The sequence below is a fragment of the Xiphophorus maculatus genome, chromosome 9 (assembly GCF_002775205.1).
Source record: "Xiphophorus maculatus strain JP 163 A chromosome 9, X_maculatus-5.0-male, whole genome shotgun sequence".
NCBI classification, from domain to species: Eukaryota; Metazoa; Chordata; class Actinopteri; order Cyprinodontiformes; family Poeciliidae; genus Xiphophorus; species Xiphophorus maculatus.
The window spans coordinates 9,894,340-9,922,128 of NC_036451.1; the positions used below are offsets into that span (position 1 = coordinate 9,894,340).

Below are 27,789 nucleotides of genomic sequence, written 5' to 3' on the forward strand. Positions count from 1 at the left end.
CTACATTACACAGCTGCTGCCTACTTCACTCAATAGAATGATTCACAGAGTTCAATGTTGTCATTGACGGATGTGGAGACATTTTGAAGTGTGAACAGATGCGTCTGTCACACTTTTTCTTTCCACTGAAGTACAGTGCCTTACAAACATATTCATATCTCATAAACCTTTTTACATTGTGTCATGTTGCACTCTCAATTCTCAATATAATTGAGTAGTGGTGCATAATTGGAAGGGTAACAGAAAAGGATACAAGGTTTTCAAAAACTCTCATGCATTGGTATTCAACCCCCATAACTCTGATACCCCTAGTTAAATTATAGTGCAATTGCTTTTACAAGTTTGAAATTTGCAAATGGGAGTCCATCTCAAGGTAATAAATGTTGTTTTAAAAATAATCCAAACAACATCATGAACACCAAAAAAATGCCAGACAAGTGAAGGAGAAAGTATCAGAGAAGACAGGGTGAAATTTTAAAGCAACATTTCTAGTTTTCAACATGTTGTTCTATCTTCCCTAAATGAATATAAGAGAATGGCACAAGTGCAAACCTACCAGGACATGGCCAACTGACATGTGGGGCAAGAAGAGCATTAATCAGAAGAAACTCATTGTAACTTTGAAGCAGCTGTGGAGATTTACAGCGCAGGTGGGAGAATCTGTTGACGGGACAAGCATTAGTCATTCCAGAACTGGCCTTAATGGAAGAATGGCAAGACAAAAGCTTGAACAAGGCTAGTTTACCACAAGTTATTCAAGGGACACCGCAAATATGTGAAGGACCAGAGATGTGATTCTGCCTCATCTCTGGTCAGATGATACTGGCATGTTTTTCTGGACACAATTTTAGCAAAATACATGGGAGTCCTAGAAGATAACTTGTTAGAAGGTGAAAAAGACTTGATTTTTGGCAGAGTCCCAATCTATTTTGAAATCAATAGATTGGGACTATCTGGACACCTGGACTGAAAATTTATGTCCAGATGCTCTCTTCCAATTCTGATAAATAAAAAAGATTGAAGTTGGTGGTTGGAATGTGACAAAATGCGAAAGTTCAAGAGGTGTGAATACTTTTACAAGGCACTGCATGTTTACTGATTTACCATCCTGATATTTTAAATCCCATATGCAGTGTCATTTTGACCTTTAAAACGATAAATTGCTCTCAGAAATCATTCTGACTATAAATCTGTTAATTCTGCGTGATTAAAGCTTGGATATTGCCTTTCTAGGCTCAAGGCAAGATGCATCAATTGCACCATAATTAATCTGATGGAAAGAGAGAAAAGAAGAGTTCTGCATAATTTGTGCCCCAACACATTTATAATCTTGCTGCTCTGGGATTTCAGTCAAACATCTGTAGTTTGACTGAAAACACCAGAGTGGCATTTATTCACAGGTTAGGAGCTTCTTAAACATTTATTACAGAGAGTTTGCATCATTTTTTACCTGCAGCATTTGTCTGCTCTAACAAAGTTCTCTCTGTGCATTTGTTTTAATTTTTGTCTTGTTTTTTTTTTCCCTGCAGTGTTCCTGCCGGAAGGACATGGTGAAAATCTCAATGGATGTGTTTGTTCGCTGCCTGCAACCGAGTCGCTACGAGCTATGGAAACAAGGCAAAGACATCACAGTCCTGGATCATCTGAAGGCTACAGAGTTGTCCAGTCCTGAACTGGAGAGCTGGAGGCAGCACAGGATCACCTACCGGCAAAACCTGCTGCAGAAGTAAGAGGACCAAAATGTATCTTTTATGAGACTTCCTATACAAAGATCTGCTTATTATTACCCAATATTTATAATTACCTGTGTTCTCTGCACATCAGAGCAATGCACAAGATGAAGCAGGTTCGGCGCCTTAAGCTTGAGGAGGTGAAGGTGCTGGCGGAAGAGGGAATTGAGTTGAATGCAGCTGAGTATCAGCGTCAGGTGGAGGAGCGCGAGGCTCAGCGCAAACAGGAAAGGGAAGAGCGTTTAGCCAGGGAAGCCATGTTGGCATTGGAGGCCATGGAACGTGAGGAACAGAAGGCTGCCGAGGCCGCTGCAAAGGCAGCAGACAGTCCTGTGAAAGCATTGCACACCCCATTAGCAGAAGGTTAGATGAGACTATTATATTCCAAACTAGAATTATAATAAAAAATGATTTCATTAAAACCAACAGTGGTTTTAAATCCCCAACATTACCTTAACCATGCACCTTTCTTAATTGTCTTTGTTAGAGCAAGAACTTGATATCAAGCCACCAAACTTCATGGAGGACATTGAGAAGAAGAAGCTGAAAAAGCAAAAGAGGATGTCTAACATTCAAGGGCCTATATCTGGATTTGAAGAAGCATTTGAGCAGTTTGCTAAATCTGCCAATAGGAACGTGGGTATAACGTCGGTTAAGAACGAAGACATGAGCATGGAAATAAACACTGCTCAGGTAAAAACAGTCATGCATAAAACTGTAATGTCTAAATACACATATTGATTCTGCATGATCTTAAAGGCAGTAATTACGACTTAATTAAGATGAAATGATACACAAAAGTCATTGTTCAGTGTGTTCCCTATGAAATGCAATTTCTTGGTTTGTTTTCAAGTCTTTTTAATGGAAAATAACCACTTACAGAAACAAGGACAAACTATTGTGATACTTGATAAAAAAAGTTGGTCCTGTTTACAGTAAAAAACTTGTTCTAGGATAAACGTGAATACAGTTTAGAAACGTTTTTTTTTTCCCTTTTTAATTTCGACTTAAAATACAAAACAAGAGGCACTGCTCGACTGAATAACTTCACCTGATATGAAAATTCATGCTGCAATTTTCTTTAACTTGTATATAGTTTTTTTAACCATAGATGGCTGGCTAAGCTGGAGGTATAGTGATTCATGCTAGGCTGAGGCTGGATATCAAGGACAGATGAAACAAGTTATCAAACAGCTTGCTATAAACATACTATTATATGACCATCTGGTTTGCCTTATTCCACTACTGCAACATCAATGTTAATCCAAACCGTGGATTGCTCATTACTAATTAAAAAGAGTAAGGTCTTCAGTCTCCTGAAGGTCATCATCACCAACCATTCTTACCATTCTTGTTTGGTCTGGAATGCTTTGGATGGTAGTTTAATTTGTTTATTTCTGACAAAAGGCAATCCGAACACCTGTACATATCCTGCTTTGGACTGTATTTTTCATCTGACATGGTTGAGGACAAATACTAGTAGTATCAAAATAATTGTAGGCTTACTCGCTAACAAAGAAATTTATTACAAGAAAGGAATCCTGGAACAACCTTTGAATAATTAGATTTTTAAAAAAATATTTTTTATACACCAGTGGCCTTTATTTAGCAGTGACTTGGCAGGAAATGGAATAGCGAGAGGAAAGACGTGCAGCAAATGACCCAGGGCAACTGTGTTGTTAAATTCAACAATACTGAAAACTTAAAGAATGTGTTATTATTATTACTTTAGCAGCTGACCTTCACTAAGATGAAAATGCCAAAGGAGGTGAAGAAAAGTCGGCGCCATCCTCTTAGTAAACCACCCATGCGCTCACCTCTGTCCATCGTCAAACAAGACCCGACCACTGAGAAAGGTGTGTGATTTTTTTTTTCTTTCTTCTGTGCTGTCGGAAGATTGCACAGAAGAAATAAGGGACTATTTAAGTAAACAGATGGTTTAGAGATGAGGATGGAGCATTGCATTTTCATCTAAATTTGAACAGGGTGAAAATACAATGAACTTCACATAAATCTTAACTACAGCTACAAAAGGCTAAGTGAATACTTTTTTTCAGGTCATACAAACAGTTAAAGAAACGGTTAAAAAGAAGCAGACTTGTTATAAATGTATGCTACCTATAAATTGCCATTTAAAATTTGGTCTTAAAGGGATCTTATAAAAAAGCTGCAATAAAATAACATTCAGATTTGGAAAAATTACTTATGACCTAAAACAAACAATTTTTGTTTGTTTTAATGAATAACAGAATTCCCTCCTGTTATTCATCCCTGTAGTAATTATCTCCATCAAAGTGCTCAAAGTGAAGACAACACAATTTTTATTTGTTTTATTGATCTGAGGAAAGAAAAACAAGCTGGACTAAAGTTCCCTGTTGGAATAAATGAAATCAAGATGGCAAGGCTTCTTTTTCCTACTCTCCCCCATTTTTTCTCTTTTCATTTTCTGACTGACACTTATTGATCCAGGGATCATGACTTCCAATTACCTGCTTTCAAAGTCACTTTAACTTGTGTGGCCGGGGACTACACTCAGTCTGTCCTTCAGAGGGCTGGATGGTGGGAAAGAATGAGGAGGAGGAGCAGTCTTGGGAAAATAGACAACAGTTTAAGGGGAAATCTTGTGAAAAGATCTGCCTGACTTCTGTCCAAGCCCAACAAAACAAAGTGGATCAGTAGCTCAAGGGCTACGCCGCGATATTGATTCTGACCCGGAGTGGCAAATTATTGATGCTTGTGCTGTTTGTGTTCATCACCAATTATATAAGGACTGACTACAGTGTTGCCTTCGAGCTTATTGCTGTTTCTTTTCAAGACTTCCCTCCAGATATCCTTTAAAAATGCTTTATAAGTAGTTTTAAAAAATGGGTCTTTGCACAGTTGGGACTGTCAAAAATAGGCGAGACCATCCTTTTGTTTCCATGCATAATATGATAAAACAAATATAAAGTATAAACACTTTGGAGAAAAAGACAAAAAGCAGATACTAACATAGTTTTATGAATGTAATTTCAAATGGTAAAAATTATTCTTGCTTTAAAAGGGTATTTATTTAGATATACGGGTATTTAAATAAATACCCTTATATTAAATCAAGCTGGTTTCAATATGAGGCATTTTTACTTGTTAAATCAGACATTCTAATAATTATATATTTTTAGCTAAATAAGTTGTAATTTTTGATGATGAATTTGAAGAAATTATAAACTCTGTGAAGGAATAGAGATTTTGTTCACTTTTGTTGACTGCTAGCATGGAGGCAGTCAAAACAGATAAGGAGCTGGCCTTAGTAAGGGGAGGTGTCCACAGATGGTCTAAGTGTGTGAAAGGTATAAGATTATGCACTTTCTTTGTGCATACATGATGGGGAAGCTGACATCATTATTTACCCAAGACAGTCTGGCAACATAACTAACCAATGAAGCAATTCTGTATGGTGGAAAACTTCAGAAAACAGCATGAGGAAGGAGGAAAGTCCAATTGTAATCTTCAGGCAGGAAGTCAAGTAAAGATCAAAATGGACAACAAACCCTACAATAGAAGAAGACCCGGGGCCATCATTAGGCTGAAAACTTTGCCTTGTGAGAAGGATTCAACCCCTGAGCTCCCAACGCTGTGGCTCCAGATCAGACAACCCTTATCAGATGAGGCTCAAAGCTCGACATCAAAAGCAAAAAAATGTGGTCAGTGAGAAACTAGCTATCCACTCAGAGGGAAAAAAGACTTTACGCAGCCTGTCGGCTGTCCAAGAAACTATCAAATAATTTTCCAGAAGATCTGATTTGTCTAGAGTAGGGAAGCCATTCCATCTCTCGAAGCCTCCACTTAGAATCCTTCAGTTTCAGAGTTGGGGAAAGTCAGGTTTGATTAAATTGATTTAGTTTGTTTTTTTTATCTGAATATTCTAGGCTGCTGAATTAAGCTGTTCTGACCCTTGCAAAGCATTACTAATTAAAGTACCATATAAAGTCTTGGCATAGTTGTGGGCCTTCAATTATTTAAGTCACCTTTAATCCTAAGTTTTACAATGGCAGTAAAATTGCCTTGGTGCCTGGTTCGTAAATCTATGGAAGGTTTTTAAAGGTTGCCTTAAGCCTAAAATTAGTAAAACAACACACTGGGGCTTCATATGAGTCATTAAGTAGTACCTGGCTCAGAGTCAAGAGCAAGCTGCAAAATAGAGAGTGAACGACTGCTATTGAGTGTGGTCTGTGAATCCTAGTTAACTGTTGACTCAGTCACATTAATTTATGAAAGGAAGAGGAGTTGGATGGAGAGCTAGTTGAGTATTTACCTCTCAGAGTGGGAAGTTAGTCGGGAAGAAGCTTAACGCATCAGATGACAAAATAGTGATTTACTGAATAATATGGGTTTTTACTAATGCTTTTTTGTGTCTTTGTCCACAGAGCTGTCCTCTCAAATGCCAATGGATAGCAGCATGAAGAAACAGGAACATTTATGGCGGAATCACTCCCCGAACTTTTTGGCTGAGAAGTCTTTCAATGCTGCCGTGGCTGGACTTGAACCATATTGTGCTGTCTGTTCACTTTTCTGTTCTTACGTGAAGGTAGAAACACGCACTGCTGCATACACACTTTTTTGTAGGACACACGTGATTACTCAGAAATTTAATATCTCATTTCCCCTCCATTCAAGCCAAACAGAGATGTTATCAGTTTGACCCCTGAAACCTCCCTACCTCGACATGGTATTTCAACTCAACCACTGGTCCCAGAGATGTGCTTCAGTGTAGGAGCAGTCAACACAGAACCACCACCCACAAATTACCACATCGGGGAAGATGGAACCAGTCTTTTGATCAAGTGTAAATGTTGCGCCATGCAAGTTCATGCCAGTAAGTACTAAGCTAATTAATAAACAGTATAATAGGCAATTATAAGTATGTTAGAATACCATGAAAGGAGCTTCTTTCACCCTAACAAGCTAATATGATTTAGGATTTGAATGAAATACTGTTTACATTTTTCAGATCCTTAATTTTTGTGCCTTAATAAATCATATAAACATTCAAACTGAGTTATGTTTAGTTAGATAAAACTAGTTATTAAATTATTATTGATTATTACAATCAAAACATTTCTGTTATATTTTTCATAACCAGTCACAAGAAAGTGTAATTTGAAAAAGGTTTGGGTTGAAGACAGAAACTCAAGCTGTTTAAGTAAACATTATGCAGGTGACTGCATGTTCAGAATGCACTGAAGTTGTGTGACCTACAGTACAGACCAAACGTTTGGACACACCTTCTCATTGAATTCAATGAGAAGGTGTGTCCAAACGTTTGGTCTGTACTGTATGTATAAAAGTACTTGGATTTACATGCTGGAATCATAAAAATATCATGTTAATTTGAGTTATCAATACCTCATGTCAGTCAGCATGATAAATGCATTTTATAAGCAGTCATATTTATTTTTCATAATTTAAGTTTTGATTAAAAAATATATTTGTAATATAATTCTGTAAAATAATTTTGTATTTAACTTCCTGAAACTATTAGCTTTGGGACTGTTAAAAAATAGGTATTTTTGTACTGATTGTGGTTAATTAAAATAATATTGCAATAAAGCTTTCTGTCCAAGGAGAAGGAAAGGTTGTTTGCTACCTCTTTGTATTACATTCTGTCACCGTAACTGTAAATGTGCTAATTAAAAATTAATACTCATTGTGTAGTCATACATATTTTAAAAAATCTCCTTCTAGTATGGAAAAAAATAGGTTTCAAATGAATAATGTGAGTTTCTTGAAATCCTGATGGACTGTGTTTTGTACCAACCCAAACTAACAAACTCATAAATCACATCACTAACACATATACACAAAGTCCACAACACACATTAACCCTCCTGGGTTCTTATTATCCCTAAACCTGGAACACACCTTCAAGGCCAGTTCGTTAGTCATCCTGGGAAGAGCTGCTGAAACAGCGCTGCTATTGATAGGAAGACATGAAGCAGAAAGAGCTCCTGTCAAAAATGCCAGTTGTGCATTCCCATACTTTTTGTTCCTCAGTGTTCTGGGCTGAACATTCAACTAAAAATCATTTAAACATGTCCTGGTGTTGTATAAATCTGCTGGTCTGTTTGCTGGTAACCTCAAATTGGGGATTGGAGTGAGAAAATTGGGCTATTTATTAACAAGAAAAACGATTGCTTAGCAAGGAGGTTTGGTGTTCAAATGTGTAATAGCAGAGAATAGAAGGAAAGGTGGCCTTTAGACTGCTCTGTGTTGTACAGACCCACGGATACAAAATTCAAGATATGTCTTAAGGGAACTGGTTAAAATAATCATCATCTCCTCTCTTATAGGTTGTTACGGTTTGAAGCCAGAGTCTGTCAGGAATTCCTGGACCTGCGCCAGGTGTACAGCAGAGGCCTGGGTAGTGGTGAGTAAACACTTAGCTGATGTTCACACACAGATGGAGAATAATGGCTAATTTACTTCACTAATGTGTTAAGTCATCATGCATGTTCAAGAAATATCCAGAGAAGTGTGAGGTGTTCTAAACGAATTGGGGCTTTTCAGCTCAAACCTTTGATTTTAAAGACTGTATCTGTTGTTCTAGGAATGCTGCCTCTGCAACCTGCGTGGAGGAGCATTGAAGAGGACAACAGACAACAGGTGAGTGCTTGAAGACCTTTTGTAAGTTTATATATTTAAAATGTTAAACTAATCAGAAAGATGGATGTATAGCAAAAGAATCTGACATTTTGTCCTTAGAAGATCCAGTTTTTTTGTTTAAAATTTTCTTTCCTGTCTGATTTGATCTTCAGATGGGCCCACGTCATCTGTGCCATCGGTGTGCCAGAAGCTCGCTTTGTCAACGCTATTGACAGGGAGCCGGTGGATGTCAGTGCTGTCCCAGAAACCCGCAAGAGTTTGGTAAGTGCAGATGGAGACAAATACGAGGTCTGCACAAGTTTCATACCATAGTTTATTATTAAACAGGCAGAGTTCAGCTTTCTTTATATTACCAGCCATCTCTGGGGAAAGTAAAAACTTTTCTGTATTGATGCTCGCCATGATGATTTTCCTGTACGCTTATAAAGTCTCCAGGGCCTCCTGCGCTCCTCCAGTCTTTTCCTACTCTGAAGCGGATTGCTTTCTTTCCTGTTCATTGCCTGTGTGTCTGTCACTTTCTCTGTTGCCCTGCTTCCTTTCCTGGTGGATTGATAGATTGCAGTTTTTTTTTTTTGTTTTTTTTTTTTGAGAAGTGGGGTAAAACAGACATGCTGAGGGGAATGGCTGAATAATCAGCTGTCATTTCTCACTGCGCCAAATGAACTGCATCGATCCCGTGGGTTGAAGGCAATTTCCCCATTGCTGCCGCATCTTTAAACACAACTTATTTTGTTCTTTCCTTTCACTGCTTTTGTTTTATTACAGTCCCTCTTTTGCAGTCTCTGCTCTGTGGCGAGTGATCGGAGCGCTTGCTGCTACATTATCACAAACGCACAAATAATGTCACCTCTCAGCCTCCTCTTCTCTCTGAATAATCTATCAAAGACAAGCTGGGTGACATTTGCATCGATGCGCTGTCAGAGAAGGTTTCTTCCGTCTTTACTTAAAAAGCTTTGAGCAGAAGCTGTGCGCTCTAATGATTCGGATGACTGGTCTGATCAAATGTGAGCACGCACCCATGGAACCAGTTTATATCGCGCTGTGTTCTCCTGTCACCGTGTCACCCTTCTACTCTTAAACATTTGCCTCTCAGGAAATTTGTCATTGTTATGTTGGATTTTATAGGCCGTCGTTGGATGGCAAAAATCCTAAAAAGATGTGATTTTGGCCAAAATTTGATGACATTTTTCACATTCTACAGTAGTGTATTTATAGTTAAGAAGTTGTAAATCATAATCAACAAATCATAATTTTTCTTCAGCTGCAAAATCCAGAACTATGAAAGAAAAATTAACATCAACTTATCTTTATATTAATTATTCCTTTAATTAGTTCAACCTAAAAGGACTTTCAATTTAGCAGTGGCATGTTGGTAAAAACTGGGTAAATCAACAGGCAGGTTTAGATCATGCAAGATTTGGCATAAGCTGTTTATATCATATTTATGTTCACCTTTACTTTTATAATACTAATTAAGTTTCCAGATCTGTAGAGATTTTGAAGATGAAAATGGAAAATATATATTAATAAAGGCAAAACTGATGTAAATATTGATTTGTTATTCATTCTGACAATGACAAATGTCAGAAACACCTTCAAGCTGATGCAGGAATATATTTTCATTATAAAAAGAGCTGTTCCAAATGATTAGGATGAAAACTGTAATAAAGTTCTGTGTCTTAACCAGCATTGAAGCGTGACATAAAGTCTTGACGCTGGAACCCTTTGGGATTGCTGAAGGTCATATGTAAATAAATGTATGCCTTTGCCAAATAATAAGATTTCAGTGGAGCAAAGGGCCTTTTTTGCAGTAATTGTGGCCTATCTTTCCCAACAAAACTATGATGGGGGGGAAAAATTATATAGGTTTATAGTTTATAATTTATATACACCAATTACATCACATCTTGACAAAGTTGTTAGTAATGTTACTATCAGATCCTGGTAGTCCAGTTGACAAAGTAGTTGGCATGCTTCCCATGGGGATTTTTTTCTCGAGACATAACTTACAAAAAACTTAAGACACAAAAATCACATAGTCAACAAAACACACACTTTAAATGTATTTTTATATAGATATTGAATAGCCTTGTTTGCAGCCAAAGTCAGCAGTTTACTTTTAAAGAGATATATAGTGAACTGTCTTATTTGCTGACTTAATATGAACATTCAGCAGCAAGCTGCAACACAATTAATGTTGCTGCTGAGTTTTGCTGTTTGCTTTTATATCACCGTCTTCATGATGTTTCAAAACTGCTAGCTGGTAGCAATCATAGGAGGCAAACTGACCTGCACAGGAACAAAAATGAAATATTGACATGATGATAAAAAAAATGTATTCTTTCATTGATTAGTTGTGTTCTCCAGCTGCTCAGTCATTTTAATTTTCAGTTATTTTTTTAAGGAGGGTCTATATAAAACAGGGACAGAAAAGGGAATTTAAAGGACAGAATGTTTCTGATTGTAGATGTTTTCAACTGATCCAATTTAGTGTTGGTATTTAATTAACATATATCTAAACAGATGATGTAATGCCTCTTCTCTTTGAGTAAAGTTTGTTTTATGAGTTCAATTGATGTTATTTAGGTCACCAGAGATACTATTTCAAAAGTCCTTCAGTCCTTTGCTCATAATTTAACTTGCTTGTAATTGTAGTGCTGCAGATTACTCTGGTCCAAGAGATTTTGTACGCAGTGCCCACGGAAGTGGAGGTTTGGCAAGAGAGTTTCAAGTGACTGCCTCGTCTCCTGGTCATCCTGCTGCTATGTAGTCCCTTGCCAGAATGTCCAGTCATTTCTTCTAATCCTAAATACTTATTTCATTGTGACTGATTTGAAGGAATCATGTTGGATAGGGGGAATAGTGGTTTTTCAATCACACAAAACTTAATAACCTAACATATTAAATGTTTTTTAATATGTTAGGATTTAAAGTTGCAAACAAGTGTTTAGTCTTAAATATAGAATATTAAAATAGCTGCAAATAAAGTATAAATGGAGAGTATTAAAAGAAAGTGATAGGAAAGAGGAAAATTGATCAGTATGGGTGGTAGAATTTGAGTTTTCAGCATTGAAAAGAGTATGTCTTTATGTTTAAAGATGAACTGAAGTTTCAGTGTTTGCTTTTTGTCTTTACAGAAATGTGTATTCTGCCACACAACAAACCCCAGTCCAAACCGCGGCGCCTGCATCCAGTGCACACATGAGAACTGTGCCACCTCTTTCCATGTCACATGTGCCCAGATTGCGGGAGTGGTGATGAAGCCTGCAGACTGGCCCTATGTGGTGTCAGTCACCTGCCACAAACATAAAAAGGGCATCCAGATGGTGAATAAGGTGAATAAGGTCAGTGTGTTTGCATTTTTCACTTTTTCTGCTACGTTGGTGTAAATCAGGGATGTTCAAAGTGTGATCAGGGGGCCATTTATGGCCCTTGGAATTATTTTGTGTGGCCTCTGACTGCAGTTCAATAATGGTACAAATCTGGCCCTCTGAGACTTAAGTACAATACAATGTTTTTCTTTTATTAGCCTTTTTTTTGCTTTTGTTTTTATTTTGTAGTAAATCGTGCCACAAACATACAGCCACATTGTACTAAAAATCTGACTTGGTCACACTCATCCAATATACTGTGCTAAATATGGCAAATATTTTAGAAGAAGCTAAAAACATTTTATGGACCAGCAAAGAAAGTAGCTAGTCCAGGAAGTAAAATAACTGAATCGCCTTATAGTTATTATAAACAGAGAAATAGGCATAAGAAAGTTGTAATAAAGATAACCCCAGAATTGACATGACGCCGGCTCCGCCCCCATTCTGACATAGAGCAGTCCTCCCCCAATCATTTCAGGGCACTTGAGAGCAACTGACCAATCAGCGTTCCAAGTACAGCACTCCGTTAATATAGACAGTATAGATTTTGAGGAAAATAATAGATAATCACGGTCCCAGTAATATTCATTCCCGACGGCCATTACCCAGAACGTGTAGAGGACGGAATACAATTGATTAAATTTCCAAAACCAAAAAGGAGTCTGGAATAACACAAGAAATGGATCATGGACTACAGCCCATCTCACGTCCAGCTGAATGAAACTGATGGATGGAAACTACCAAGTTAGTCAGCACCACGAAGGTAACTGATAGTAAACAACCCAATTTTTCGAACAACACTTACTGATAGCTCCGTGCTAACGACTCACGGCTGACTGCTCAGGCTCCGTGCTAACGACTTACGGCTGACAGCTAAGCATCAAATAAACACAACTCAGTTAAATTAAAACAACAATGCTAAACATCTAATAATTTCCAGATCAATAAGTGAAGGTAGTTATGCTGGATTTTATGCGTGTAGATTCCAACGGTAGCTCTATGGCAGCATGAAAACAGACAGCGCTAACTGCTATATTGGCATTTAAACACCGTTTCAAACTACTGTTTATTTCTAAGCATTTTCCTGAAGGCAGATTTTCATAAGCCTGTATTATTTAAGTCATAATACAGGGTAATAATAATGGGTCATAATAATGGGCGAGTAAATTACTCACCTATTTTGTACGTGCAAAGTGCGTCCCACAGCATTCACACTGACATCCAACCACTTTGTGTCCTTCATTTTTCCTCTTGGGTTTTATCGTTGATTTCTCCATTATTTCCCGCTAATAACCTCATAGACCTGACATAGGACTAGTTAGAGAATTTTCTTGCCTGCCATCTTTGCCTCAGTGTTGGTTTATAAGGCAAAAATGACTCATAATAACTGTTGGCCTGTCAGAGGACAGCTCTACTTCTGCAAGGAGGCGGGGCCAGTGTCATGTCAATTGGATAAACCCATCTCAAACTCCTTTTAAAAAATAATATTGAAATACTTGCATTAAATATTACTTTTTCTTCTATATAAGGATACTCATATTTGGTTTCATATGCCAGTGACGGAACATGATTAATAATTATAGAATAACCCAGACATTGCTCTTGCTGAGTCCCAGTCCTGACTCTTGTCTTGTTTTTGTCTGAAGCCTCGGGCAGCCCCTAAACCTGCTCCTCAGGGCCTAGGCCTGGGCCTCAAGGTGATTGGGCGTAAATCCGACAGTTGGTACTACCACTGCACCATCATTGGCATTGCAACGCAGACGTTCTACGAGGTCAACTTTGAAGAAGGGTCATACTGTGACAACGTGCACCCAGAGAATATAGTGGTGAGTGTTTTCACCAACAGGGTTGTTATGCAGTCTGGAATTTGATCTCAATATTTACTGGGTCTGAATAACTATAGAGAAAAAAGGATGTGGAAAAATATTTGTATTTGCAGACTTTTATTCCCCATCTAATTTTTTTCTTTTTGTTCTTAGATGTACAAACCACTTGGTATAGGCTATAGAAGGTAGACTGAGTACTCAGAAAAGTTCTTTGTCTGAAATATTTATATGAAAATTTGGAGGACCCCTCCTCCATAAATCCAAGCAGCTATTCTTATGATTATAGTCTGTATGGTATTTTCATTTCAAAGCCTACAAATATATCCTAGCAACTGAGTCATGGCTGAAGTTATAGAAAATGTATTCTGCTTTATAAATATAGATAACCTTTAATATTTGCTGTTTAAAGATGGCAAGAAACAGTACTTTAATAAAATTTAATTATTGAAACTTGCTTCTAGGGAGGTTGAATTCATAATGTAGTACAAGTAATCTAATTTAAAATGCTAAATACTATCCTTGAATTTCAGAAGTTCAAACTTTTTGCTAAGCTGTAAGTGCCTGGAAATAAGGATAACCCTTGCAGATGTAAAACTAGAACTATGAACGAAATCATGCAGAATTCTATAATTCAATGCTTTTCTCCTATATTCGTCTTCCTGTTCTCTCATCTTTGTCCTTCCTCTTCCAGAGTCACGACTGCCTGCGTAACGGTCCTCCTGACGCAGGGGAGACGATTGTGGTCGGTACACCGGATGATGAAAACCTGAATGCTTCCTTTGTCAAAGAGCATGTCCACAAGCTCTACCAGGTGAGGGGAAATCTGTTAACCTGAGTCATCTGTTCAGGCACAGACAAATCGCAGTTAGCTGGTTTAAGTGAGACAAAAAGTTTTGTAGGTGACTGTCTAAAATATTGCTTTCTGAACAGAGGAACGGGGGGTTACACAGAATTTGTAGCAATCACTATAACAAAAAATGCTTGCATGAGAATTGTTGCACAGTCACATTTAGATTAGAAATAAAGTGAAGGGTAAAGTCTCACAGATGCATTTTGGAGAATTTATAGGTCAAGTTTGGAGATTGACCCATTGCTGTGTGATGCCCTGAGTGCCAACTCCACACTTCCTCTGGTTGGCAGATGAGACACTGATCTAGTAAAAGAATAAAAAACTTGAATATTGAAATACTAGTTGCATATAGAATATGCAACTAGTATTTCAATCTGGAGAGGTTCAGACAGCGATTAAAAAGGTTTATTGACATACATGAATTAAAGTTCTTTGGCACTCGGGCCCTGGCTGAGGACATCGAGCTGTGAATTGCAATAAGCTCGGATGAGCATTCCTGATGCTGGTTAGGAATGTTATCCCCCGGGGCCCGACACTGGTGGTGGAGGTCGGTGAAGGATGCGTGCCTGGAGAGCCGGGAGAGCGGAGGTGGAGAAGGGGCGGAGGTGGGTTGAGCGCAGCTGGAAAGACGAAGATGCCATCCTTATCAACTGGAGTTGGTCGGTGATTGGCCGTGACGTAGCTTGGTCCAGCATTGATAGGTTGACAATGATGAGCGGGACTTGCCGATTTTATAATGCAGGTGGGGCTAGAGAGTCTTCCAGTTTGAATTTACGCTTAGGCTTCATATTCAGTTGGAAATCTTATAACTGAATATAAAAATTTAAAATAACATGGTATTGTGTGCACAAATATACACTGGGACTTGATAAGAAATTCAGGTCTTTCATTACGCAAACCAGTTGGTAGATTAAGCTCATGTGATCTATAAATAATAAGTCTCCTCTGTGGTTATTGCATATTGCAAGTTTTTAAATGTCTGTAGAAAAGATTTTTACCCACTTCCTGGGGTCATATTCTTAGTACTGGGTAATCAAGCAACTTAAAATATTTATCACACTATTTTTTTGAAAAGCAACACTGTCTAGATTTGTTATAGGATTCTTTTTAGTGCTGATGTCACAGTACTAAGAGGGCAGTGTCCATTTGACATGCAATAATATTGGCAAAAGTTATGACAACAATATGGTTTGAGATAACTACACAAAAAATTGAGTGTTCCTCTGTTTGGAAACTAGATTGTCTTTCTACTTTAGAATAGGAAATGTGGAATCCATATAAAGTCTATCAAGCTTCTAAAGGACAAAATCATTTATCATTTCCATTTCAAATGCATTTTAATGAGCGTTGCTTGTGTCTGATTTGACATGATGTTTTGGCTGTACTCTCTTATTGGTTACAGCTAACCGATCCATTGGCCTTCTCAAACTTTTTATGCATCATTAAAATGTCTCCAAACATATTAAGGACACAGCTAGCTATTTAGTGACCATCCATTCAGACTCTAACTTATTGCACTCCAGGTCATTCTTTGCAAACAGTGATACTTCAGTAACAATAAATTTAAGATGTGTTGTGGAAGATGCAATGGCTCTATAAAGTGGGGGAACGTGGAAGTGAAGTAATTTCTAGGACTTTTACAAACAAAGGGACATCCACAAATTAACTTGGAAGCAGAAACACATGTTTAGCAGGAAAATGTAAAATCTCCAGATTTTGCCTTGATTTTTGTTTCTGCATCCCATTTATTGTTGTGCATGTCTCCAGCTGCTCAAATAAAAATATGGACCTGAAGTGATTTTTATTTTTTTTCCCATTGATCACTTGCATAATTTCTAAAGTATCTCTTGTGATTTCACCTCTGCTATTTTTAAAATGTTGTCGCTTTACATTCATGTGTTTTACCTAGATGTTATGTGACACTGTGACTTATTAACATAGAGCATATTAGTGAAAATGATGAATGGCAATTTTAATTTTCTTTCCATAAATCTGAAAAGCAACTTGCATATGCATTCACCCCAAGACAATATTAACCCAGCCTTCTTACCTTGCAATTACAGCTTAAAGTCTTTTGAGTTATCATAATGCTTCAACATTAGTTATTCTCCACTTTGTGATGAGATGTAAAAAGGTTCACAAAGGTGTTAATACCTTTTCAAAGGTGTTTTATTACTGTTAGTATTGCTGTTGCAGTTTTCCAAATGACCTCCACAAGAGTCATTCTTGTATCATTAAATTTTTTATTTAGTATTTTTGACATGCTTTTGCGCTGAACTAAAACAAAACAAAACAAAAAGAAAGAAAAACAAGCCTCCGGCTGTTCAAGCAGCCAGAGTCACAACCCTGACCTTTTTCCTCTGTTGCAGAATATTGTTAAAATCTACATTTATATTTAAGGAGCTTAAGTGAGGCTCTGATCCAGTCAGTGAGCAGCTTTGGTTCAATGCCATGGTCAAGGATAATTTGACAGCAGCACATGTTGGTTGACGGTTCCATTGTTGTGGCGCTGACTGAGATGGGCCCAGGTTGGGTTTCTTGGCTTACCTCTGAATTTTTACTCAGAACCAATCTGATTTTCTCTCTGTCATTTGTACCCCTTTGTTATGCAATGAAGGCAGTTTCGTTCCAGTTTAACCTCTCATGATTACCAGTTTTCCCAACTTTAAAGTGGTCCCAAATATTTTCTATTTTACAAAAGGAAAAACGATTGAAATTTCCAACCAATTCATTGTTTAACACTTTCATTTAGGTGGAGTTTCAGGATCAAAGTCAGCTGATGCTCAAACAGTCAGAGATCTTCCAGCTGGATCATGAATTACCTAAAAGAGTTAGAGCTCGACTGGTGAGTATTTTACTCAAACTTTACTTTCTGCTGCCCTCAAACTCCACTTTTGTCTAACTAAAGTCCATTTAGAGCAAAATGAGATGCCAAACCGGGAATGCATTCATGTGTGGCTCCCTTGTGCTTAAGAAGTCATTACCATGTTGGAGTTCAGATGTCCTGTGGTTCTCATACCTCACTTATAATGTCTATTTTTTTTACTTAACCAAGCTTGTGATTCCCAGAAAGCAAAACAAACCTGCATTACTGTCTTTCACAGATGACTAGGTGATGTCGCAGGCTGCACCACACTCACTCATATGAGTCTTAAACTCAGATTTTCCTGTTTGCGAATTAAAAGGGAAGTTTGAAGCAGTATTTCCATTGCAAATTCTACTTTATTTGATAGTTCCCAAACAGATAAATTATTGCAAACAGCATTAAGCAGCCCTGACCAGAACTCAACATTGATTTTAGCGTTCAGCATAAACACTGGAAAATAATCTGATACTAACATTTGTTTGGTAAATGAATGCTTTGTTTGGCCAGTAGAGGCTTTTATATTCGACATAAAATTGTTCATAAAATCCTGGCAATAATCAGCATTACAGAAATCATATTGAGATTATTTTTAAATGATTGGTTTTAAAATCAAAAACAGTTACAGCTCTGCATATTCAACACGGTTGCTTTTGTTGTACAAACCACCCAGATTGCTCAGATTTTCAGAAAACAGTCTTCTGATTATATGCAAAGTACTTCACATCGTCAGCATCAGGCATTTAAATCTAAATGGATGTGAAAGCAGAGGATGTGAAACTCGTATCAAATTCCTTGCTGTGTGCACAAGCAATAAAATGCACAGCGAGATATAATTTTATTATTACGGCCTGTAGAGTGGCCTTCTTGAAGACCTCAGGGCACCATAGACTATTAAATGTTTTTAAATTCAAACTTCAGGTGTCTTTTGGGCCACTGAACTTTAGCAGTTATTTTATTTTATGAAATTTTAACCTTCTGTAGTTTTGTTCCACAGTTAGACTTTAAATTGGTTTTACATTATACAGTTGTTTTTTTTACTAGAGATTTTTTAAAATTTATTTTAGTTCAATATTCCTTGTTTTGTAAATGCTATAAAAAAATTTAGTCTTTGCTCCTTTAATATTTTTATCAACCACCACTGGTTGTTTCCACCTCCTCGTCACATTCATTCTCCTAATCATCATCATCAGTAACAATCACATTTTCGCAGTCCATCTTTACTACACATTTTCTCTGCCTTTTTTTATGTTGCTCTTTGATTAGCGCATTAGGTCTGTGTCAAAGATTCTGTTTGGTACTCTTAGTTTCTTCTTTAATCTGGTCTAAACCACTCTTAGATTTCAGATTATTTCAAAGACTCTAGGTGGACTGTGGACTTGCTTCATGCTGTTCCAAGGACCCAGATTAACACTTAACGCACGTTTTGACAATGAGATCTGGATTGTCTTTTCTTCTATTTTCCATAGCAGTTTCCATAGCAGTTTCAATGTGAGTGCGGAGTCCTAAAACAATTGCATCTGCAGAAACTCCTCTGACTTCAGCAGCTTTGACCTCTCAGCCACTGAGTTGACAAATCAAAAGCCAGAAGTTTAGTGATGATTCTGTCACTGGTGATTTCAGTGTTTTATTGCTTGTGAGGCAAGAGGAAAGACTCCAGTCAGGATTAAATGCTACTCTGGTTCCTGAAAAAGGTTCCTGTTGTGGAAATTTACCTTTTGTTTGTGTGAAAGCTTCCTGGGATCGAGCCCACATGAATGGAAGCGCAGAGATATAAAAATGTGGTAAATATGACTTACTTCAACCTGATGAAGTTTTCTGTGTGTTTTTCTGTCTGCTTCCAGGCTTTACCTACCCCACAGGAGGAAGTTCGCCCAGCTGATGAAGCTCAAGCAGCGAAGCGCCGCCGGCTGCCCTCCAACTCAGCTGGGCCTAACACCCCGGTTCCACTTTCAGCACCAGCACAGCAGAATCACAGTATTACCACTCAACCAACCATGGAGCCTCCCTCCATGACTCCTACTACCAATCAGGAAGCCCCCACTCCCGTCAGCAGCTTTCAGACGGACGCAGAGACCCCAATGGACACAGGCAACAACCTCGCTGAACCCCCTCCGGTCTCCAACCCTCTGCTGACTCAGCAGCCCATCCCTTTTCAGGCCACTTTGAACTCTGACCCCTTCCTGTCTGTTCCGTCCTCTTCCTCACCACCACCACCACCGCTACCACCACCACAGCACATGGCCGACAGCTACACACCAAGCAGCGGCTACGTTTCCTACATGGAGACACTCCTCCATTCACGTTTTCCTCAGGACGAAGCCCCAGGCCCAGTGTATTAGAAATCACCTCCACCATGTTATTAGTCAGCTGAAAGTGGCTGAGCCAACAGGAAGTAAGCTAATGGAGGGGAACTCTGAGTGCTGTTTCGATGGACACGTTTCCTAGGTGAGAGATGGAGGAGGAAACAGGAAATCAGAAGCACTCTTTTAATGCATGGTCCTTTTTTTATATTTTTGAGTTAATATGTCTGCAGTGGTGCTTCGGCTTTCTCTGGGGCAGCACCGTAGCAATGTTTGTTTTTTTTTTTGTTTTTTCAACGTTATGAGATTTTTTTTTCTTTCTTAGATTATTTTTTTGGCAGCTGCTGTGCTTTTCTTTCCTTCTTGTTGATATAAATAATTCTCCAGGTTGGCGTCTGTTCCATACTTTGTTGCATCTGTTCAATTATGGCACACTCCCATGTTCTTCCCACTGAAACTAAAGCATTATGGCAGCCTCTCAGCAGTGAGGCCTGGTGGACATAAGCTCTTCTTACTCAAGTGACCAGCAACATCCATTTTTATATCCAGCCAGTGGTAGCCTGGATATCAGGTGGACCCGCGTCATCCATCTACAGGCTCTCCTTTTAGTCGAGGTGTGTTCTTGTCATATTTCCAGACATAAACTGGGGGAAACGGGGTTAAAAAGAGAAATGTATTGTAGCGGGAACTCAGTATTTAAATGTCTTTGTTAAATATTGAAAGAATTATTTGTAATAGAGCAAACATGTTGAATGCAAACACTAGTAGATTTGTCTGGAGGATGCATTGAAGTTTAGTGATGTAGTTATCAGAGGACATTTTGTGTTAACATCATGTGGTAGCTCCCTGTTTTTTTTTTCCCCCTCACACTAACACAATCTCAGGGTTCCTACAAGCAGAGGCCAAGTATGACGACCCAGAAATTTCCCACGTTCACAATCGGCAGAAGAATTACAGTTTCTGATATTATCAATTAGTTCCTGGGTTTCTGCTGTTTGTCAGTGTTGTGGTTTAATATCACCAAGCTCCTAATTGCACTTAAACCTGCCAAAACATAGGAAGTTCAGCAACTGGAAACATTTGTAGGAACCAAAAGAAAAATTACATATATTGCACCATATTTGAGTTTCAAATGTAAGTAAAAAACTATATTGTAATTTGTTGTATGTCTGTTTTTCTATTATTCTACTCTTTCTATGTCAATTTTCTGAAGTGAATTCACAAACTTGGCCCATCATGAATATTAATACCTTGATTTATGGTTAGGTTTCACAAGCCCATTACTCAATTTGTACTGCTGACCACAAATTCTGTTTCCCGTTTTTCCTGCATATGTTCATTCTGTGCTATAAAAATGCATAAACTACTGATGAACTGATTTCTTGTAACACAGACCCAGTGTACATACCGCAGGCCTTGTGTTGTGATTCACATTTGTAAATGTCACATTATTTCTCCCTACATCCTGTCGCAACTAAAACATTTGAGCAGAGGTGTGTTTCAACTAAGATCCACTCAAACAAAAATTAACTCATGGGGATTAAAGTGGGCTACTTTTGGCCAACTCTTTTGTGTTTTGTGTGATTCAATGAACTTTTTTATTCTTTCTTGGTCAAATAATAGGAATGCAAAGGTACTAACACCTGATATTTATTAGTTGTAATAATTAAAGCTTGTTGCTGTAAATGTAATTAAATTATTTTCTTTTTTGGGGTTTTTTTCTGGAAACTAAAGTCATGATCATATATGCAACGTACATGTTAGTAAAATAAAAAAACTCATAAACTTCTTTCTAAGTTTGGCAACTGTCACTTTAAATCTATTAGCTCATTAATGCAAAGTTCCAGCACCGACCTTAAAATAATAATTAAAAAAAAATCTATAGCCCATGTATTTTTCTTTAACAGTTCTTTAATTAGTCTGTACTGGACAATGCTAATTCAAAATTCTGTTTTCCGTGATGATTGATGTCTTATCACTTGGAACAATTTAAATAAGTACATTTATCCTCTTTTAATATAATTTTTACATGCAAGGAAAATTACTAAGGTCTTTACCCGAGTTTCTAAATCTAACCTGAAGAGCCAACAGATTCCAAGCTGGTATTTCTTTTATTTTACAAAAGTGTTAAAGCTGTCACCATATACCAATATGAGACAGCTAATGTGTAACAAATATCAATTTCTTCCCGGTGCAGAAATACATAAGCAACCAATCAGAGCCATGAGGAGGGTCTTACGTTGTCAATCATCCTCTTGTATATGCTTTTGAATGTGTTAATGGCAGAGAAACAACTTGCCGTTACAGGAAAACTATATGTCCGCTACCGTTGTTGGCTATTCTAACGAGCCTTAGCAAGCCTTAGCAACACTGTCCTGAGCCGTATGCAACGAAATTTTGTTCTGTATACACCCTGTGCATGCAAAATGACAATAAAGTCAGTGTAAGTCTAAGTCATTCATAGCAGGTTCTGCTGTGGTGAACCAGCTTTAGCGTAGCAGAGAGAAAGAGGCAGCATACAGGGGGATGATTGACAGCATTGAGACCCTCCTCCTGACTCAGATTGGTTGCTTCCGAACAAGCTGTGCATTTCTGTGGTTATTGTGAGAAGACAGAGGAAGACATCAGTTTTTTCCCCACAAATTTTAATGTGTAAAAAATAATAAAACTTTTTTAAAAAACATAAAAATTATTGCATCTATCTTGCATTTCATACGGAGTTTGGGCTGATTGGATGCTAGAGGTAGCCATTTGGACGTCAACTGATTTTTCTTCACAACCGCTGATGTTTACACTTTGACGTTTTTTCAGGTGAGTAATATCTGATTTCTTGTAACACAGATCCAGTAATGCAGTTAAGTGCACACTGTGCGACATAAAATGCCCAAGCTGGCATAACGTTTTGGTTCAGCCCACCACCTCTTCTCCCCCATAAGAAATTTTAATGTTCCAGAATAGCAGAGTTTAGTGCCGCACATTAATATTCTGCGTGAGTTCAGCTGTAAAACATATTTTGTTTGGTACAGGTGAATAGTGCTTACTGTGAGTATTTGCGGTACAAATTATGTAAACGTATTAATAAAGAGCTGATTACTTATTGGGATGTGCTAACGTTTCTCATTCCTACTTTTTTCATAATTCTGATTTTTATCACTTGTAGAAAACACTAAAATCGACATCTTTCTCCAAAAGTTCTGCAAAATTTCATATCCGTCCTTAAAGCCGTCTGCTCTCATGTGCCCATCTGTATTATTTTTTTTATTTTTTTTCTCCAGTGGCCCTGAAAATGAGTGAGCTCATTTAATGTTGCAAAAATGTATCACTTTGATAAATTTGCTTGCTTGTTGCAGAACTAAAAACATAATTTATTTTACATTAAAGCATTTTCTAGGAGTAAAACTCAGGGTTATACATGCTGATAGCATCAATCTAGAAGAATAAAAATGTATCACAGTCTGATTTTTGCCCATTAGTGTTTTCCCTCACGTCCTCACACATGACCAGAATTCTCTCATACTTTGCACCTCTGAAATTTTAAGGAGCTATTGAGAAGTGGGTGGAAGTTAAAGGGAAGGTCATTAAATAAACAGGACCTCTTTATCTTGTAGACAAACTGCAGAGATGTTAGCTCTCTTTCTCTCTCTGCTTCATGCACACAATGACGACTAGCTGAGCATATGCCAGGCCTGCACTGCCCTAGTTGGAAAAGGGCGACCATTAACATTCTGAAGTGTCCCTGGTCTCTTTGCTGAGGAGCTTGGGACGTGCCAGCTTGGCAATTACTTTAACAACTCAAGAGTTTGATTTCTTTATTCAGTTGAGCCAGGGAACAACTGAGCAGAAACAAGCTGAAAAGGACTTTAGAGGACAAAAGTTTATGCTGACCCATCTGTGGTTCATTTGAACAAAGGAGAGGGAAACTATTTTGTGCTTTTTGGCAATAAAGCCAGAAGGGTTTAGGGAACAGGACGTGTAGCTGCCATTGAAGAAACAACACATCCCTGGAAGTTCAAGGTAGGTGGGCACAAGTGTCAGAGTGACCATCAAAACGTCCTTCAGGATGACATTTAAATCTCTAACCTAATGGTTGACTATCTCACAGCTGAATAGCTCCTGTGGAAATGGAAATCACTGAATGCAATTGAATCTAATTGCAGATGAAAGTGGCAATTATGTTGACAAGCTGGTTGATATGACAGGCTCCATTATAGCCTTAAGCTTTTATTACATTTCTGCCTCGTAAATCACATCACCGAAGCTGTATCAGACCATAATGACTCAGTCGAGCTCAATCTGTCACCACTGTCTTTCGTTAAAATGGGGATAAGACTGAATTATTAGTGGTTGCTCTTCTGTATGAACTCCACCAAATATCAAAGTCTTAGCAGATACATGACTGTGGGTGCTGTGAATCTACAACAATCCACAGAGGCATCCTCCAGGGGGCCCGCGTTGGATCACAAGCTGTTTGACAGAACAAGCTGTAGAAAGCCTACATAAATAAATAAACAGAATATTTCCCTGATGTCTTTGTCTAAACAGTTCATTTGTTCCTCTGCTTTAGATCATTTCTGTTCTTCAAAAAGAAAGGCCAGAAAAGATCATTTTCATATGTGACAGCGATCACCTTAATAAATACAACATGACGTTAAATGGTGATTTAATTTACAAGAAGAAAAAAGCAATCCAATCCAACCTGGGTCCATATCAAAAAGAAGTTGCCCTCTAAACCTAATAACTGGTTGAACCAAGAACTGTCAGAATTTTTTATGATAGCTGACAATCTTTTACATGGAGGAAATTTGGGTCCACTCTCCTTTGCAGACTAGTTTTAATTTAGTCATATTGGAGAGTTTTTGAGCTTGGACAGCCTGTGCAATGTCAACTCAGTCAGGGGGGTTCCAACTTCCCACTGACAGCACATGCATAAAAGCAATAGAAAACTTGTCCAGAGAACTGACAGACAAACTAGTTATACTTTTTTTTTTTATCTGGGGTTTGCACACGCTCCTTTTTACTGCCCTCCTGGGCAGCTGCCCGTACAGCTTATCAAAAGCCAATACTGGTAACGACCGAATGTTTTAATAAAGCCTCCCATTTCTTGAATGCAGAAGATTTACTTTTGTTCCAGAAGGAAAAATAAATGTTTAAATAATATGTTCCCAAACACAATTACGTAAAGAAAGAGATCCAGGGTTGCTAGAGAGGTACACACACATACAATGGTGGTAAGTGCCAGCCCATATTAATGAAGTGAATCTTCATCCAGTCACACACAACAAATAAATGGCCACCCCCTTGAAGCTCTTAATCGGCCCATTAGTCTTTGAGCGACCACAGCCTCGTCTTTTTCTCCCCTCAGTGGCTCGCTCCCTTTAGACTCGACCACATACATCCATCACCCCGTATTTGCATGCCGACCACACGTACTGACAGAGCTGAGTGCACAGCTGGAGATGCTACATCATATTTACTCCTTTACTGGAGCAATAAACACTGTTCCTCACATCTTGATCCTGTCTCTTGTCCCTCTCTTTATCATTTAAATGCTCAAATTCATCATCCTTTCTGCAGCCAAACTTGGGAAAAGCCATCCATTCATAAGACTGGTGTTACACTTTCTCATTTGTTGGTCTTATTTGCAAATGCAGGGGGGATTTGTTGCTCTGTTCCAAGTCACTGCAGAGGAGGGTGTTCAAATGTCTCAAAAAAATGAAAGAGCCCACAACAGCTTATGGTTTGGTTTGCACCTCTAAGTCAACTCTAATTAATCACCAGACAGTGTCCTGCATGGCTTTCAGAGCTGCATAAACAGAGACAGGCTCTGTGAGAGCTGACATGCTGATCAGCTTGTGACCTGCTCTTATACCCCCCATTTTCCTTCCCTGTCTGCGTGCTCTAGCCTCTGTTAATTCAAAAGCTTAAAATCTCATTTCAGACACAATTAGCCTTTAGCCCATCCGAGTACCATCGGCATAGGCGTTTTTTTTTCTTTCTCTTCCACCCGTTATGAACCTTTTCTTGTCGACTCCTTGATAAAGATCATTACTAGGGTTGCCTAAAAGGGAGTTTTCATCATTTACGGGAGAAAACATATTAAAGGTCCTTTTAGTAGGCTTATTAGAAGCCAGTTGAAAGCCCTGCCAGTTGCCATGCCAAGGTATTTGGAAACGAAGGGAGCCTTTTACTCATTCGTCTGCAAGAAGGTTTTTAATTACATTTGTATGTAGAGACTTTGACCACAGCAGAGCTGCTTCTGGTATTTACTTTTGCACAAAGCCCTTAACAGGAGAGCTTGTTCATCAGTCAAGTCAAGGTCTTTACTTTGTGTTGATTCTTCAGCTGCATCTAAATAGATTTGTTTTTCAAATGCATACAAAGGTCATTTTTATAAGCGCACAATCATCCCTTTTAGATTTGTTTCAGAGACGAAACCTCTTGGTTTACAACCTTCTTTATATACGTTAAACTTTTCCCACATTTTTTCATAATACAACCGCAAATATATGTATTTTATTTGGACCACAAAGTACCACATAATTGTACAGTCGAAGGGGAAAAAAAAGCTTTTTAAAATGTTTTGGTAATACTTTTTGTGTGGTGTGCATTTGAATTAAGCACTTTAAGCAATTTAATCTGAACACAGCTGTAAAATACAGCTCATGAAAGGTCAGTAATAAAGTTGTGGGGAGGCTTAAATTGAAGTTAAGTTACAAAGCTACATCCCTGACTTTGAAGAAGAATATCTGTCTAAAAGCACTTTGTATTGTCTTCTGGCTGAAAATGTGCTACTTTAATAAAATTACCTTTACCTTTAGATTTAAAAGAGCAAAGCTGCTGGAATATACTCCAAAGGAGCTGCACCACTATCTCTATAGAGCTTTATAAAACAACATCCCAAGCTCAGAACATTTCACAGAGCATCGTGAAATACACAACCCAAAAATGGAAATGTTGTGTCCTGCTGTTCTTAGTGATGGGGATAAACTTGATAGGAAGATGTAAGGGATAAATACCTAGCAGTCTTAGAAGAAAACCTGTTAAAAGCTATAAAAAAAAAACTTGAGACTGATGTGATGTTTCACTTTCCGGCAGCATAACAGACACAATAAAGTGTTTTAGATTAAATCACATCTATGTGTCGGAGTAATCCACTTAAAGTTTATACCTAAATCTAACTGAGAATCTGCAGTAAAACTTAAAAATCACTGTTTGCTGACACTGCACATCAAATATGACTGAGCTTGTACTTTGCAAGTAGAATAGTCACCTACTTGTCTCTAGATGTGCAAAAATAATTGAAACATATGGGGCTTCAACAAAGTCCTGATTCAGGGGTGCAGACTACAAATACATGCACCACTTTTTGGATTTCAATTTGCAAAAACGGGTTGCCAGTCCTATGATGGACTGGCAACCCGTCCAGGGTGCATCCCGCTGCAGATAGGCACCGGCCTCCCCACAACTCTGCAAAGATGAGCGAGTAGAAAACATGGATGGTTTGAAAATCATCCAGTACTATAACTTCGGGGGGGATTAAACTCAACATTATTAAAATTACCACAGTTAATGCAGAGTTTTTGCATCATATTTTGATGCACCCAAAGATCCATGAAATGCTAATCATCTGCAAGCAAAAAAAAAAAAAAAAAAAATCACTTTTACAAAGGAAACAAATGCAAAGTGTGTATGCCGAAAGTATGACGTTTCACAAAGATGTGCCTCCTGATTAGCAATTATGATTAATTTCATTTAAAATGTTGACAACTATATTATTGAACTAAGTTAACATTAAACCTGTCAGAAATTCTTTGAAGGATTGAAGTAGCTCCCCCCCCACCCCCCCTTTTCTGCAATGAATGCCAGATATTAAATCTTCTTAAGCAGCAAAACTTAATGATGTTGTCAATCATTTTCTAATTTCAGGTCTGAGAGAAAGAGGCTGAAAAATACATGAAACAACAATCAAAATTCAGTTTTAGTGCTTTATATCCCCCCAAAGTTATATTTTTACGTTTGCAAATTTTGTCCATACAGAGGCAGAATAAAATGAGATTCTTTCTGGAAGAAATGAAACTGTCTCATCTTAAGGTCAAAGCTGCAGCAGGGTGTTAGATGTAAGCACCCTGCAGGTTGAACTGCGCATCCCTGCATCTTATGTTCCTGTTCCTCTCTCACCTGTCTGAGAACTGCTTTATTTCCTG

General features: G+C 38.1%; 1 protein-coding gene across 2 annotated transcripts in view; it reads left to right on the forward strand.

Annotated features, from left to right (window-relative positions):
• LOC102235480 (lysine-specific demethylase 4B-like) overlaps window positions 1-21,377 on the forward strand; it is a 54,329-nt gene extending 32,952 nt beyond the window's left edge. Inside the window, exons 9-22 of one of the 2 annotated variants that reach the window (XM_023339812.1) lie at window positions 1,530-1,726; window positions 1,825-2,093; window positions 2,218-2,423; window positions 3,463-3,586; window positions 6,137-6,297; window positions 6,387-6,585; window positions 8,060-8,136; window positions 8,317-8,372; window positions 8,525-8,633; window positions 11,510-11,716; window positions 13,390-13,569; window positions 14,261-14,380; window positions 17,172-17,264; window positions 19,127-21,377. In XM_023339812.1, the coding sequence (XP_023195580.1) occupies window positions 1,530-1,726; window positions 1,825-2,093; window positions 2,218-2,423; window positions 3,463-3,586; window positions 6,137-6,297; window positions 6,387-6,585; window positions 8,060-8,136; window positions 8,317-8,372; window positions 8,525-8,633; window positions 11,510-11,716; window positions 13,390-13,569; window positions 14,261-14,380; window positions 17,172-17,264; window positions 19,127-19,624 (2,496 nt within the window). In that variant the 3' untranslated portion in view covers window positions 19,625-21,377. The remainder of the gene's footprint in view (window positions 1-1,529; window positions 1,727-1,824; window positions 2,094-2,217; window positions 2,424-3,462; window positions 3,587-6,136; window positions 6,298-6,386; window positions 6,586-8,059; window positions 8,137-8,316; window positions 8,373-8,524; window positions 8,634-11,509; window positions 11,717-13,389; window positions 13,570-14,260; window positions 14,381-17,171; window positions 17,265-19,126) is intronic. The other variant, XM_023339813.1, reaches the window with a different exon arrangement.
• The last annotated feature ends 6,412 nt before the right edge of the window (window positions 21,378-27,789 follow it).